Genomic DNA, 16,293 nt, shown 5'->3' on the forward strand with positions numbered 1-16,293 from the left:
CGACCCCTTTAAGACACAAGACAGGATGGAAAGCCATACCCATTGTAGAGTCATAGAGGAGAGCAGCGTGCACTTATAATCTTGGTACATAGAGAGGGTGCAGAGATGTACAGGCCTGGACGATGTGTGTCTTTGATCATGGTAACGTTCTCTGACACACATATAAAGCAATCTACCAGGCGGCACAGAGTAGACTTTGATCTTGATACACGAAGCGGTGGAGGATGCGCTCCGATGGCTTTGAGATGTTTCGATTCTAGACAGATTGCATCGCATCAGAATAGAGATCACCTATAACACTGCCTCCCCTCCAATACAGAGCGACGACTCGTCAGACGAGGGATCTCTTCACATTGACACAGAAGCAAAACCAGCCCGAAATTCCAAAGTGAAGAAGGACAGCACAAGTTCTGGGGGCATCCTGGACCTTCTGCAAGCAAGTAAAGAAGTCGGTGGCTTGGACTATAACGCAAATAGGTAGGTGAGCTGTTACTTCCCGGGATTTATCTGGATACACCAGCGGTGTGGCGGGTCCATGACAGTTTTATGTATGCGGCGGAGAGAATGCCGGCAGCCCCGTGCTCTATCCAGAGAGTAATAATCTAGACCGTCGTACAGAACTTCTGGAAAGGAAATAACTATCGTTGTTTTCTCACAACGGTTCTAATACACCGAGGGCAAATGTACACGGTATAAAAGCAATTTTTGGAAATGGAAAGCTGCTGATATTGCTGGGACCAGACAACCATCGAAGTTGTTTGCCGCAGATTGAACGTTCGCTATTTTTATCTGGGCTCTCTCCAGACCCTAAAGCAAAATAAACTTAGGATGTAACAACAACAAAAAAAGAAAATTTTATCCTCTCCTTGGTGGTCACCTGTCCTGTTGCCCCAGCCGTTGGGTCCTCCGCGACTTCTTTTTGCCTTCCTCATCAAGCGCACCTTCTTCTGCACACTTCACTCTGGGCCCCGGATTCCGGTACTGAGTAGTCTGCTGACATCCCTTATGACGTCCATCACTCAAGGCTTAGTCAGCCATTTTTTTTACTATCCTAAGTTTATTATCCTCAGAGGTCTGGAGAAACCCCTAGAGTAAAATATAGAACATTCACTTCGCGGCTGCGGGCATGGCGTGACAGGTGAGCGCTGTGGTGAGTATTCTTTTTTTTTTTTTTGTAAACTTTTTATCTGCCCTTTACGGTTCAGCAAAATGGCGGCCATCTTGACAGTTTTCTGACTTAGTGGAAATCTGTGTCTGGAGAATGCAAAGTTTTGTAAAATTTGAGGAGAATGCAATTCCTCTCGAATAAATTTGCTCATCTCGAATTTCAGTCTCTTCCCTGACAGATCGCCCAATCCTCTTGTTCTCCTGGATGGTAACCCTACCGTTGCGCAGAGGAGACATATTTCTCTCCGTTCCCTATGCAGAACACATGCACGCTAGGCCAAGATCACTGTCCGCTATCTGATGTGTATGGCCGGCCTTACATTTGAGAAACTAGAACTGGCCATGTTGAGAATTTATGAAAAAGCTACTGAAAAACCTACATGTTTCCATGATAAGCATGGAAAGCAATAATAGTGACAGATAAGAGAGGCTTAAAGAGCTATTCCCATCTAATACTATGATGGCATCTTGGGACCCCTTGATTTTAAGAATGAAGGGCCTCCAACAGTATACACGACGACACCTGGCCACCCACTGAAATTAAATTGCTACCGGTAATTTATTTTTGTTATGACTTTATCGTATTCCAAAACTATCGTTTCTCTGCTCATAAATATATGTTTTTATTTCCAGCAGCAGTTTGTGCTTCATAGCTGCACTCTTTAGTCTAAAATGTAAAAGCATAACCAATCAAATACTTGAGGACTGGCTGAAGTCACCTTTGGACAGACTCTTTCCTGCTTTTTCATTATTTAAAGTTTTTTTTTTCTCAAATTTGGCTTGTGGCGTATCGGAAGGCAGCGGAGGTCTCTGAGCCGGTCCTACCCGTGTCTGCTAGTACAAAGCTCTCCATGGAGCACATACTTTTTAGCTACGAGACATCATCATAATTGGGTAACTTTGCAAAGTGCTTGTACTTTTCTCTCTTCATATTTGTCTGGTGTATGATTCTCCAGCAGTCAAACCTCACACCTTCTGAAGCTACTCTGTTAACAACAGTAGAAATGGCCACATAACAACCCACATAATACGTATTTTTTAGAATAGTTAAGAAGGTTGTCCCCTTTCAGAAAAGTTTTTCTTATGAGCTGCATTTAGTAGTAAAAAAATACATTTCGTTTTTATCCCCCTCCCCTACGTCTATTATTGTCTGCAACACTGACATCACGTTAACGGTGCTGCATGACGTCACATTAACGGCGCTGCATGACGTCACATTAACGGCGCTGCATGACATCACATTAACGGCGCTGCATGACGTCACATTAACGGCGCTGCAGCCAATCGGTGAGCACAGTGGCTTTGACCGAGTTTACGTCTCGAGACTCTGTGCTGACTGATTATCTGTAGTGTTCTAGATGTGACAATAACAGACATTGAATAAGAGTCAGTGATAAGCGGTTATAGAGGAGCTCTTAGGAAGCAACCCAGGGGCAGACAAAAATGTCAGGTCTCCACCGCAGCTCCAACCGAAAACCTCCAATGGAGGATAGGAGCAATAAGAATATGGAAACGGTCTTAGGAGCGCAGGAAAGAGACTCAGACAAGAGATGAGGTTAAACCACAACGCGTTTCGACGGAGAATCCGTCTTCATCAGGTGGAAGTTTCTCCATACTGGACCTGGCGAGGGTGAGTAGGGTGATTTTTTATTTATTTATTTTTAACAAAAGGAGCGTATAGGATAAACTTTTCTGATGAGGGACAACCCCTTTACAGATGTGTAGAAAACTAACATTTTCATACTGCATCCACCTGAAATTGTGAGCTAATGGTTGGAGATAGGCTTTTAATTAAAACATTAGGGGTAATAATTACTCAGGTTACATTCACTGAGGTTTCATCTATCAGTAATGTCCATCGTCACGGGCAGTCCTGACGGTATCCATACATTGCCAGGTTTTCTGCACGTCGATATGAACTTGCGTCTCTCTTCAGTAACGGGCAGTTTCTCCCAATGATCTGGCCCCTTCTATGTGGTGGTTAATTGCGCAGAGCTCCAGATTCACCCAGCAGCGGTTCTTCCTGCAGGTTTGATGGTCTATTTCACCTACATTTACCTCTGGGAGGAGATCAGATGCAAGAACAAGCTGCAGACTTCACCAGCGATGTGCTGATTTCTTCCCGTTCTATCAATAGGTTATGTAAGGACAATGCATCAAGAAGCTAAACGCTCACATTTGGCTTGTGGCGTATCAGAAGGCGGCGGCGGACGGGGTCTCTGAGCCTGTCCTACCCGACCCGTGTCTGCTAGTACAAAGCTCTCCATGGAGATAACTATGAGACATCCGTATCTCTGAGATATATTGATGGTGCTTCTATTAACACAGACATAGAAATAATAAAAGGGTCAAGGTCTCCAGGCCCCTACTTTATAGCTTTTATTGGTGGTCATGGACTTTCATCCATCCTGCATACTCACACATCTCATTACCCTCCTAAGATGAATGAGAGGGGCAAGGCGGGAAGACATAATATTATAGCCATAAACATTGTAGACATAATATTTTATTAGCTATTTATGCTCCGATTCATCAAAGCCGGTGTTCTGCACGTCAGTCTTGATGAAATTCATTGAGAGGGGTGCTCCTCCAAAAGGATTGGAAAAGTAATCCATTGGAGGACTGAAGTATATGTCTGTCGTAATTTCTGCCATGTTTTTGGCGTAAATTCTGGTGAATTTGTCAGCCGCGCTCGCTACATCTCCCCCCCTTCAACTAAGATCTGACCAGCGTAAAGACTCCAAATCTTTAACAAATTTTAGGAAACTTCAAGTAAAAAAAAATTCTGTCGAAAAACAGATAATTTAGTCTTAAGGGCCTGTCACACTAAGCGATATCGCTAGGAATATCGCAATAACGGCACTGGTTTTGTGATGTTATAGTGATATTGCTAGCGATATCGCTGTGTCTGATACTTACCTCCGACCAGCTCCCCCGCTGATTATCGCTGATCGCGTGAGAACGTTCTGGACCGTTTCTCGTCGTCAGCTTCCTGCTGGGCTTCCTGTGGCGCCAACGAGCGACGCGTGGACGCGGGAGGGAGGACGTCAGGATCGCCTCGTCTGACAGGTAAGTAACGACCCCCGACCCCTGCGATGTCACTGGTGAGATCTGCCTGTGTGGCAGCTCACTAGCAATGCACCAGCGATCCTGACCGTGTCATATCACTTGTCGGGATCGCTGGTGCATCGCTAAGTGTGACAGTACCTTTAGTCTTTAAAAGGCTTGACTCATCAGACACAATTACTTTTCATGCGCGGCCCCCTGGGGGCAATCAGCTGATTGCTTCAGGTCACTGTCTGGACATGCAGATGATTTTGCCAGCCTTGCGGGAAGTATGTGGTGTACCACGGCACCATTGATATGATTGGCAGATGGAGGTAAATTAAAGAGATTGTCTGGGGAAAGCAAGTTATCAGCAAACCACTGGATAGGTGTTAACATGTTAATCGATGGGGGTCCAGCTGCTGGGATCTGCACCGATCGACACTTTTATTCCCATGATTCCCGTTATAAAAGTTTTGCATTTGGAGTAAAAATTCCCCTTTCCACCAATCAATGCGAGTCCCAATGGTCGGACCCCCACCAATCATGAAGTTATCCCCTATCCTGCAGATAGGTGATGACTTGTTTTCTCTGGACGACCCCTTTAAGTTCACCAGACTAACAGCCACTTGTGCAAAGCTTAGAGAGACATCAACAAATGTACTGGGGGAGGTTTGCGTTTCCAGGAATTGGTCATTTAGGCCTTATAGTCTTAGGTGCCTCCTGAAATTTCAACCCTCTGTGATGGGAAAGAACTGTCCAAGATGAGAAAACTTGGCCGCTTTCCTCCAAAAACAGCACCACATCTGTCTACAGGTTGTCTGCGGTAATGCAGCTCTGCGCCATTCATTTTCATGAAGCTGAGCTGCAGCGCATGGACAGTTTGGGAATAGTTTTGGAAGAAATCCACCAATGTTTAAAAGTAATCCCGGAAAACCCCTTTAATCACACAAAGATCCTAAGATCACAAGGCAGTGAAATAATACAATAGGCCGGGCCAGATTTTCCCATTAGACATGTGCCGGAGTGGTCGGAGAAGGTATTTATCGGGCTGTGTAGTAATCAGGCTTTATGTTTTGCCCCACAGCCAGCCCCCCGCATCACCAAGCACACAAGAAGCAATACAGGGCATGTTGTCGATGGCTAACCTGCCTTCTGACTCCTGTCTACAGACGTCGTGGAATACAAACCAGTCTAAGAATAACTCCATATCAGCCCAAAACTCCAAGAAGTCAGGCAACAACAAGTGCCCGAGCAAGCGGGTCAGCAAGAAAGCCGCCAAGAACAACATCACAGTGGACGACTATGAGGAGGAGCAGGACAACTTAGGAGCATGCTTCAAAGACTCCGACTTTGGTAAGCCGCGTCCGCTGTATAATACGTGCCGCGTGAGTACATGGTCACCTCAACGTGCGTCTGAAGCGCTGGGCGGAGTAACACAGGTTTGCAGGATTTCTGCTTATGTTTATTGCGCAACATACATTTAACAAGGTTTCTTCTAAACATTAGCTGATCGCCACAAGTCCGAATCAAAGACCCCCGGTGGTCTCCTTTTATCATGGGAGTCACTATCGTTAGGAAGACTGCCAATCATTTGTTTAAAGGGGCCAACATCTCCTTCATTGTTTACCAGACACAGCGCCATCTTTTTAGTGGTGACTGCGCCAAGTTTGACACCTTGGTTGCATGCACTTGAATGAAAATTATACCAGGCACAGCAGCTACTAAACCCCCCATACCCATTAGATGACTGGCGGCCAAACAATATTTTAGCTGACCTCTGTCTCCCACAATTATGGCCCCCTGTGTTCTCTATGAGAGAGAGCCAACTCCTCTGGCTTCTGCTTATCTCCTGAAGAAATCTGATGGAAATCTTTACTGCCGGATCCTTAATTTCTCCAACATCATCTGTAAGGTGAGAGTCGGGAGACCCCCATACACATTAGATGACAATTAGGTGATATTCCCAAATACAGGAACCCTCTGCTTGACAGAGCGCTCCTGAGAAAGACGCTGCCATGCTCCTCTGTCGCCAGCTTTTTTTCTTAGAAAACAAAAGTATCGGCCATTAGAAATCCTTGGTGTCGAATCCTTCCCTCTCCCAATGTCATCTATCAGGGAAGAGTCAGGAGGCTGCCATACACATCAGACTGTCGTCTGATATCTGCAAATTCAGCCGACTTAAGTCTGTGTATGGGGGTATTACCGGTAATTGTACAGAGCTGAGCCTGGTAGACAATGAAGGATAGCCAGCTGATCACTGAGGGATATTGGGAGTGTACGTGACCCCGATTTCAAACAACAGGATTACCCCTTTGATGGCTCTGGTCAAGGGTGATGGGTCCCAGATGATTGAGGGGAGTACATGGAATACGAGAAAGGATGTCGTAATTTTTTTATATGTGGTTATATAATTGCATTTACTGAGGACAGAAGTGTCACCACACCATTATATAAAGGATCTCTTCACCAGGTACAGTATATACCGTGCATCCGAATAACAACAACATCATTGCGCTGAACACCTGCAGACATGTCATCGCTCCTCGAAATCAGGGGAATACATTGTGATGCCTTTTGTGAATGTGATTATATCTCGGTATTATTCTATTCAGGCTGCTGTAAGGGTTAATAGATTGGACAGAATGATTAGAAATGGCCATCTAAAGGATATGAACACCACTTATATCTTCATCAGAAGCCAAAAGGCTGGTCAACTCTCCTGACATTATTATCCATTATGAAATCAGCAATTTGGGGCTTTTTTTTTTTGCTTGTTTGTTTGTCTAAAAGATCTACCCAAAGAATAATGGACTGATCGCTGAAGGCTCGAATGCAGGGACCACCAGTTGTCCTGAGAACGTAGCTTTGGTAGACCACCAGTTATCCTGAGAACGTAGCTTTGGAACCCCGAGTGAAGCAGAGGTGCACACTCTCGGCCTCCGTGCCATTCATTGTCTATGGGACTGATGGAGAATGTAGAATATAGCGCTCCGCTATTTCCGAGCATGCACATCTTCGCTCTATTCGGAATGAGGGCAGCAGAGCTTGATCTTGGGATTGCTGAGGGTCCCAGAGGTCAGAACCCCCCAGCAATCAGCAAGTTATGCCCTATCGCTTGGAGTATAATTTATATATGATGGATCTGGTAACATCATCTTTAAAGGGAACAGACGCCTTTAGGACATATTGGTCTGTAGGTGGTGGACAGTTGGGACAACTGCTGATGACTGGGGTCGGTGACGAGCATGGCGGACCACCATGTACGTCCATCACTGCTCCATTGCGATGTATGCCTCAGTAATGGAGCAGTTTGGACAATAGGGGGGGATACATGAGATTCTGGAGTGGGTGGGGGGGGGGGGGTGAAGAGGCGTTCTCTCCTTTCAGGGAACTCATATCATTTAGATTGTTTAATGTGAACTCCATTTCTTTGTCAGGGCAAATGACGGTGTAGGGGACTGACGATTCCGGGCGCACATTAGGCAACAGCTCTCCTTTAATTTAAAGCTCCATTTGCGGCTGAAATCAGAAACAGCCGGCGGTCTGATGAAAATAGGTTTCGGTGAAAGCAGACCGGTAATTGAGATTTGGTTTCCAGACTTCATCGCAGAATTTTATTTATTTATTTTTAAAAAATTGTGAAGACTCCGATTGCAAATGATTGAATTACATATTCCAAAAAGGCTGCCGTCAGACAATCCATCGCTCACGCTCCTGCCGGTGCATCGTAATGGCTGTATGAGGACCATATACCGGGTGAATGCAGCATTGAGAAGCATTGTAACCACTCTATAGAAAAGAGGAGACAAGGGGCATATATTCCAGGGGGATTTTCATTTGTAGCCATCAGAAATGTGCTCCCCACCCTATCCTGGTTCTAGTTTTTACCTAAATTTCACTTAGTCACTATTACCGGCATTAGAGAGGACCAGCCTACTATCCTGACCTGTCTTAGCAAATCTAGACTGATAAATCTTCCTTGTGGTGTTCCTCCTGGAAAAGACCGAAATCGAGTGATGCTTGACATACACATATACAACAAAGATCTTGTCCGAGTGCCATTTTCGGTGCATTTTTAGAAAAATATATATGCAAATTGAAATTTTGGGATTCTCCACATATAACATTTTTTCTGCTATTGACTTGTAGATGCTTCATAAGGAATAAAATAACATTAGACTCGCGGAGCGCTCTTGCGTTCTTGTGCCGCCGCCAGCCTGCTCCGATCGCTGCACAGAACAAAAAGGATCGGCCACTGAAATTCAGCAGAACGGATCCTTCTTTTCCTTGACATTTTATGTGGGGGAAGGAAATCGGAGGTCTTTACTTATTATAATACATATTAGCACTGGCAGGGGGACATTGTGTAAGAACACAGCCTATCAACAAGAGCAATGGTAATATCCAGTTGTCAATTTAATTTACACATTTCCAGGAGATATAACAGAGGAGTGTTATAAGATAATGTGTGCAGCCTTATTATTTCATAAGGAATACAAATGTTCAATAAAATAAGTTAGTCAGGAGGACGGACATGCTGACCAGTTATGTTCAGTATGACATGCCACTGTATGTCTAGTGTCCCAATGTCTGTTCTCAGTGACCACAGGTAGCTGCATAAACAGAAGGATGTTTTTAGTGCTATAGAATAGACTGCCTCTCCCTGTTACACAGACTTGTTTTTGGTCTCTCCAATTGCTGTGCAGCTGGTAAAGACACCAGGGCCTGTGTTTGTCTTCTCGAGAAGCGGATCTGTGTACTGTCAGAGAAGTGGTGCTGGGCAGTATTCAGACATCGCAGCTCTGTGTTCTAGGTCTCCCAGGCAGAACTGTGTAGCCGGTCGCCCGTACACTGTGAACATTGAATGTTGGTGATCTGTAAGCTGAAGCCTATAGAATTCCGTAGTAGGACAGGCGGTCATTATCAGCCCTACCCTCTAAGTACCTCCATTGATCCAAAGAATGAATGGGCCACTTTGCAGGGGAAACTTTGAAGGTGGTCCCATTAAGTGCACACTGATCATAAAGTAATCCTATTGACATGCCATCACTTTGTACGGTGAGGGGCTATGAGGTGAGTGTGCCCATGCCGGCCACCCACACGGTGTCCACCATACAGCGGGCTTTTATGAATGGGTCACCGAGGAGGATGGCAGGAACAGGCTAAGCCACCAAGAAACCAGAGAGATTGGTAACTAAGCGGATTGTAGACCCCTGATCCTATCAACACAACTAGCAGTAGCCGTGGAGCGTTCCTATGATGCCCTAGACGCCGCGGCACAGCCGGAGAACTAACTAAGCCTAAAGCCAAAACGGTGAATTCTAAACTGCCCCGGAGTAGATACCAAAAGGAATAGACAGCCCCCAAACATATATTGTCAGTGAGACAAGATGAAGCACAAACGCAGGCAGAAAATAGACTGAGCAAATGGTGGGGCCCAAGCTGTCTAGATAGGACAGGACAGAAAAGATACTGTCTGCAATCATGCAAAAACCTCAAAAAATCCAACGCATCTGATATACAAAAAACCTGAGGCCACACGACCTCACCCCGTTCAGCACTCTGGTGTGAACTGGAAGCAAAGCAAAAGATACTAATATAACAGGGGATTGAACAAACTGACCCAACTGCAACAAATTGAGCAGGGCCCAGCGCTGCCCCCAGCAGAGAGTACGCTGAACCCTCGCAACAAAGCCAAAAGCAAAAAAAAAAGACACAACCAGATTAGATGCAAAGGGTTAGCAAAATAATCATGTAACTGAACCATGCAGATCAGGCAGGAGACAAAAGAACTCCAAATGCACAAGGAGGAAATCACCAGCAACCACTAAGGGAAGCCTGCTCACTTATGCTCTCAGCCAGTAATCCCAGATTACCAATCATCATCGTCAGGTGGCAAACTTCCATCAGCCTGGCCAGCTCCACTACTCCCAGTAACCACCAGAGGGAGCTGCAGCTCAGAAGTCTGAGCAAGGGAATTCACAACAGCGGGCTCTCCCTTAGTTCTATTCCTCCCATTCTATAGATGTAAAAATGAAAATTACATCTATAGAATGGGAGGAATAGAACTAAGCAACATCACGTTTGAAAAAAACTTGGGTATTCTAACAGATCACAGACTGCACATTAGTCAGCAGTGTGATGCAGCAGCAAAAAAGACAAATACTACAGTGTGCCCAACCACCAGAAAGTGCTAAACACAGTTTTCCCTTTAATCTTTTCCCACCATTGCTTGCACTCAATATCTCTACTACCCCGGTGCCTAAAAAACACTACCTGTGGAAGGGGATTCAAGACTTTCATCTTCTTAGTTGTTGGCGTTGACAGAATTGAAAGTCGTTAGTAGTGATTATTAATTACTCATTTCCTGTTGATGGTTTTATCACTTTTCAGTGTCTCTTTTTATTGTTTGTCCTACTTTCTGTACCATTGTTTTACCCTCACATTGCACAACCGGTGTTTGGAGTTGGGACCTACTTGCCCTTCCATCATCTTGGTCACTTCACCCCTATTTTGTGGTATTCTGTTGAGTTGTGTTCCTCATCCATGGTAGCTGCTGTTCAGGTCCACCAATGTTTAGATGCCAGTTATTTACTAATTTAGGGTTTTCAAAGTTCCATAAAACTTTTCATGTGTCTTAGTGACATATTGCACTAGAGGAACTTAAAATAGCGCAAATAGGGTCTTAACCGATGTTTAAGGCAAAAGAAATATATATTCTACTCACTTGATGTAGGAGAGATAAATCGCATTGAATTGATAGTCAGCTGCTGCACGTCCAAAGGTCAAACAAGTGACCACCGAAACATAAACTTCACTGGATTCTTTATGGGTTCCGTGCGCTGCTTGACATATTATACAAAGACTAATGCATTAAAGGATCAATCATTATTCTCTTTCCCAACTCGTTTCGAAGTTAAAAACTTCTTCCTCAGGGGATGACATACATGAGAAAATAGCGTTACTGCCAGGTTAAATGCACTTCACATTTAAAAAATTTGTTTCAAATGTGAAGTGCATTTAACCTGGCAGTAACGCTATTTTCTCATGTATGTCATCCCCTGAGGAAGAAGTTTTTTACTTCGAAACGAGTTGGGAAAGAGAATAAAGATTGATCCTTTAATGCATTAGTCTTTGTATAATATGTCAAGCAGCGCACTGAACCCATAAAGAATCCAGTGAAGTTTAGTGACATGTTGGACATTCCGGTGAGATCCCACCATTGTGGAAAGAACCAGTTAGCCGATCGCTGATGTCAATCTGCCTGCAGCCCTTGACCTTCCTTTATGCCATATGGACCCATAGGGCTTGTTCACACGTAGCGTTTTTATCTGCACGTTTTTTTCAGACCTAAAAAATGCAGCATTTTACAGTAGCAGCAACATGTATGAGACTCCTAAAATTTCATGCACACTTTGCTTTTTTTTTTTCATTGCTGTTGATTTGTTCAACAATTTTTGCTGCTTTTTTTTTCCCATTGAAAACAATGAAATAAAAAGCACATAAAAATGTACAGTGGAGAAAAAAAAAGTATTTAGTCAGCCACCTCCTATTTGAAAAGATGAGAGAGGCCTGTAATTGACATCATAGGTAGACCACAACTATGATAGAGAAAATGAGAAAACAAATTCAGAAAATCACCTTGTCTGATTTGAAGATTTATTTTGCAAATTATGGTGGAAAATAAGTATTTCGTCACTAACAAATGTTCATCTCAATATTTTGTTATATATCCTTTGCTGCCAATGACAGACATACATTTTCTGTAAGTCTTCACAAGGTTGGCACACACTGTTGGTGGTATGTTGGCCCATTCCTCCATGCAGATCTCTAGAGTAGTGATGTTATGGGCCTGTCACTGGGCAACACGGAGTTTCAAATCCCTCCAAAGGTTTTCTATGGGGTTGAGATCTGGAGACTGGCTAGGTCACTCCACGACCTACATTTGCTTCTTACGAAGCCACTCCTTTGTTGCCCTGGTGGTGTGCTTGAGATCATTATCGTGCTGAAAGACCCATCCACGTTTCATCTTCAATGCCCTTCCTGATGAAAGGAGGTTTGCACTCAAAATATCACGATTCATGGCCCGATTCATTCTTTCATGTACACGGATCAGTCGGGAAATAGGAGAGCAGGGCAGGCCAGACAGGTGCTGGTAGTGGGGGACTCAATTATTAGGGGAACAGATAGGGCAATCTGTCACAAAGACGGGGATCGTCGAACGGTGTGCTGCCTACCTGGCGCTCGAGTCCAACACATCGCTGATCGGGTTGACAGATTACTGGGAGGGGCTGGTGAGGATCCAGCAGTCATGGTGGGTACATATTGGCACAAATGACAAAGTTAGAGGTAGGTGGAAGGTCCTTAAAGATGATTTCAGGGAATTAGGCTGCAAGCTTAAAGCAAGGACCTCCAAGGTGGTATTTTTGGAAATACTTCCTGTACCACGTGCCACGCCAGAGAGGCAACGGGAGATTAGGGAGGTTAATAAGTGACTCAGGAATTGATGTAGGAAGGGAAGGAGGGGTTTGGGTTCCTGGAGAACTGGGCCGACTTCTCAGTTGGCTACAGGTTCTACGCTAGGGATGGGTTGCACCTCAATGGGGAGGGTGCAGCTGTGCTGGGGGAGAAAATGGCTAGAAGGTTGGAGGAGTGTTTAAACTAGGGATGTGGGGGAGGGTATCCCTTTTATAGGAGGGGAAGACAGTGCAGATAGAGACCTGGGCACAAATAATGAAGGTGGGGGTAGCATGGGGGGTGGGGTTAGATCAGTTAATAATTTAAGAAAGAATAGAGGTACAGAGAGATACATAAAGTGCATGTATACGAATGCCCGAAGCCTCGCCAACAAGATGGAGGAATTGGAGTTAATGTTGTTGGAACATAATTATGACATGGTGGGGATATCTGAGACATGACTGGATGAGAGTCATGACTGGGCGGTTAATTTACAGGGCTATAGTCTGTTCAGAAATGACCGTACAAATAAGCGAGATAATATACAGTCATATGTAAAAGTTTGGGCACCCCTATTAATGTTAACCTTTTTTCTTTATAACAATTTTGGTTTTTGCAACAGGTATTTCAGTTTCATATATCTAATAACTGATGGACTCAGTTATATTTCTGGATTCAAATGAGGTTTATTGTACTAACAGAAAATGTGCAATCTGCATTTAAACAAAATTTGACCGGTGCAAAAGTATGGGCACCCTTACCATTTTCTTGATTTGAACACTCCTAACTACTTTTTACTGACTTCCTGAAGCACTAAATTGGTTTTCTAACCTCATTGAGCATTGAACTTCATAGCCAGGTGTATCAAATCATGAGAAAAGGTATTTAAAGTGGCCACTTGCAAGTAGTTCTCCTATTTGATTCTCCTATGAAGAGTGGCATCATGGGTTCCTCAAAACAACTCTCAAATGATCTGAAAACAAAGAATATTCAACATAGCTTTTCAGGGGAAGGATACAAAAAGTTGTCTCAGAGATTTAACCTGTCAGTTTCCACTGTGAGGAACATAGTAAGGAAATGGAAGAACACAGGTACAGTTCTTGTTAAGCCCAGAAGTGGCAGGCCAAGAAAAATATCAGAAAGGCAGAGAAGAAGAATGGTGAGAACAGTCAAGGACAATCCACAGACCACCTCCAAAGACCTGCAGCATCATCTTGCTGCAGATGGTGTCACTGTGCATCGGTCAACAATACAGCGCTCTTTGCACAAGGAGAAGCTGTATGGGAGAGTGATGCGAAAGAAGCCGTTTCTGCAAGCACGCCACAAACAGAGTCGCCTGAGGTATGCAAAAGCACATTTGGACAAGCCAGTTACATTTTGGAAGAAGGTCCTGTGGACTGATGAAACAAAGATTGAGTTGTTTGGTCATACAAAAAGGCGTTATGCATGCGCTGTATTGTTGACCGATGCACAGTGACACCATCTGCAGCAAGATGATGCTGCAGGTCTTTGGAGGTGGTCTGTGGATTGTCCTTGACTGTTCTCACCATTCTTCTTCTCTGCCTTTCTGATATTTTTCTTGGCCTGCCACTTCTGGGCTTAATAAGAACTGTACCTGTGTTCATCCATTTCCTTACTATGTTCCTCACAATGGAAACTGACTGGTTAAATCTCTGAGACAACTTTTTGTATCCTTCCCCTGAAAAGCTATGTTGAATAATCTTTGTTTTCAGATCATTTGGGAGTTGTTTTGAGGAGCCCATGATGCCACTCTTCATAGGAGAATCAAATAGGAGAACTGCTTGCAAGTGGCCACTTTAAATACCTTTTCTCATGATTTGATACACCTGGCTATGAAGTTCAAAGCTCAATGAGGTTACAAAACCAATTTAGTGCTTCAGGAAGTCAGTAAAAAGTAGTTAGGAGTGTTTAAATCAAGAAAATGATAAGGGTGCCCATACTTTTGCACCGGTCAAATTTTGTTTAAATGCAGATTGCACATTTTCTGTTAGTACAATAAACCTCATTTGAATCCAGAAATATAACTGAGTCCATCAGTTATTAGATATATGAAACTGAAATAGCTGTTGCAAAAACCAAAATTGTTATAAAGAAAAAAGGTTAACATTAATAGGGGTGCCCAAACTTTTACATATGACTGTATGTGAATCTAATGAAAATGTAGAGTCCCTGTGGGTGGAGATAAGGGGAGGGGGAAAAATAATAAATTACTGATAGAGGTTTGTTAAACGTCTCCAAAAATAACGGAAACAGAGAATATCCTCATAAAGCAAATAGATGAAGCTGCGACTCAAGGAGGTCATTATTATGGGGGACTTCAACTACCCTGAAATACATTCGGGACCCGAAACCTGCAGTTCCAGCAAAGGTAATAGGTTTTTGACAACTATGAGAGACAATTAACAGTAACAAAGCTAGGAGGGATAGATAATAGTAGAGAAGAGAGAGAGAGGATTCAAAAAGATATAAATAAACTGGAGCAGTGGGCAGCAACTAACAGAATGGTTTTTAACAGGGAAAAATGCAAAGTACTACATCTGGGCAATAAAAATGAAAAAAGCATATACAGAATGGGAGGAATAGGGCTAAGCAACAGCACATGTGAAAAAGACTTGGGTATACTAATAGATCACAGACTGAATATGAGTCAACAGTGTGATGCAGCAGCAAAAAAGGCAAATGCAATTCTAGGATGTATTAACAGAAGCATACAGTCTAGATTACGTGAAGTCATTATTTCCCTCTACTCCTCTTTGGTCAGACCTCATCTGGAGTATTGTGTCCAGTTTTGGGCACCACATTTTAAAAAAGACATCAACAAACTGGAGCAAGTTCAGAAAAGAGCGACCAGAATGGTGACCGGTCTGCAAAAACCCTGTCTTATGAGGAAAGGTTGCAGGATTTGGGAATGTTTAGTTTGCAAAAGAGAAGACTGAGAGGTGACTTAATAGCTGTCTATAAATATCTAAAGGGCTGTCACATTGTAGAAGGATCAACTTTATTCTCATTTGCACAAGGAAAGACTAGAAGCAATGGGATGAAACTGAATGGGAGGAGACACAGATTAGATATTAGAAAAAACTTTTTGACAGAGTGATCAATGAGTGGAACAGGCTGCCACGAGAAGTGGTGAGTTCTCCTTCAATGGAAGTCTTCAAACAGAGGCTGGACAGACATCTGACTGGGATGATTTAGCGAATCCTGCTTTGAGCAGGGGGTTGGACCAGATAGCCCAGGAGGTCCCTTCCAACTCTACGATTCTATGATTCTATGAATTACCTTTCACAACTGGTTCAGGACCCAACAAGAGGTGGGGCACTGCTAGACCTAATATTAACCAACAGGCCAGACAGCATATCAAATATAAGGGTTGGGGGTCACTTGAGTAATAATGATCACAAATTAATAAGTTTTCATGTATCCTTTAATAAGATGTGTAGTAGAGGGGTTACAAGGACACTAAACTTCAGGAAAGCAAATTTCCAACGGAAGAGAGATGATCTTGGTGCAATTAACTGGGACGATATCCTGAGACATAAAAATACACAAAGAAAATGGGAGACGTTTATTAGCATCCTGAATAGGACCTGTGCACAATAT

The 16,293-nt window shown here is 43.6% G+C and overlaps 1 protein-coding gene across 7 annotated transcripts in view; it reads left to right on the top strand.

Moving 5' to 3' along the window:
• The window catches only part of PHF2 (PHD finger protein 2), a 249,026-nt gene that overhangs the window by 201,249 nt on the left and 31,484 nt on the right, over positions 1-16,293 (top strand). For 4 of the 7 annotated variants that reach the window (XM_073574213.1, XM_073574215.1, XM_073574216.1 and 1 more), the window contains exons 17-18: positions 320-477; positions 5,300-5,568. In XM_073574213.1, coding sequence (XP_073430314.1) covers positions 320-477; positions 5,300-5,568 — 427 coding nt within the window. The remainder of the gene's footprint in view (positions 1-319; positions 478-5,299; positions 5,569-16,293) is intronic. The other 3 variants (XR_012231857.1, XM_073574218.1, XM_073574219.1) reach the window with 1 other exon arrangement.

Source organism: Dendrobates tinctorius, unplaced genomic scaffold (assembly GCF_039654945.1).
Source record: "Dendrobates tinctorius isolate UK_male_01 unplaced genomic scaffold, ASM3965494v1 ptg000038l, whole genome shotgun sequence".
NCBI classification, from domain to species: domain Eukaryota; kingdom Metazoa; phylum Chordata; class Amphibia; order Anura; family Dendrobatidae; genus Dendrobates; species Dendrobates tinctorius.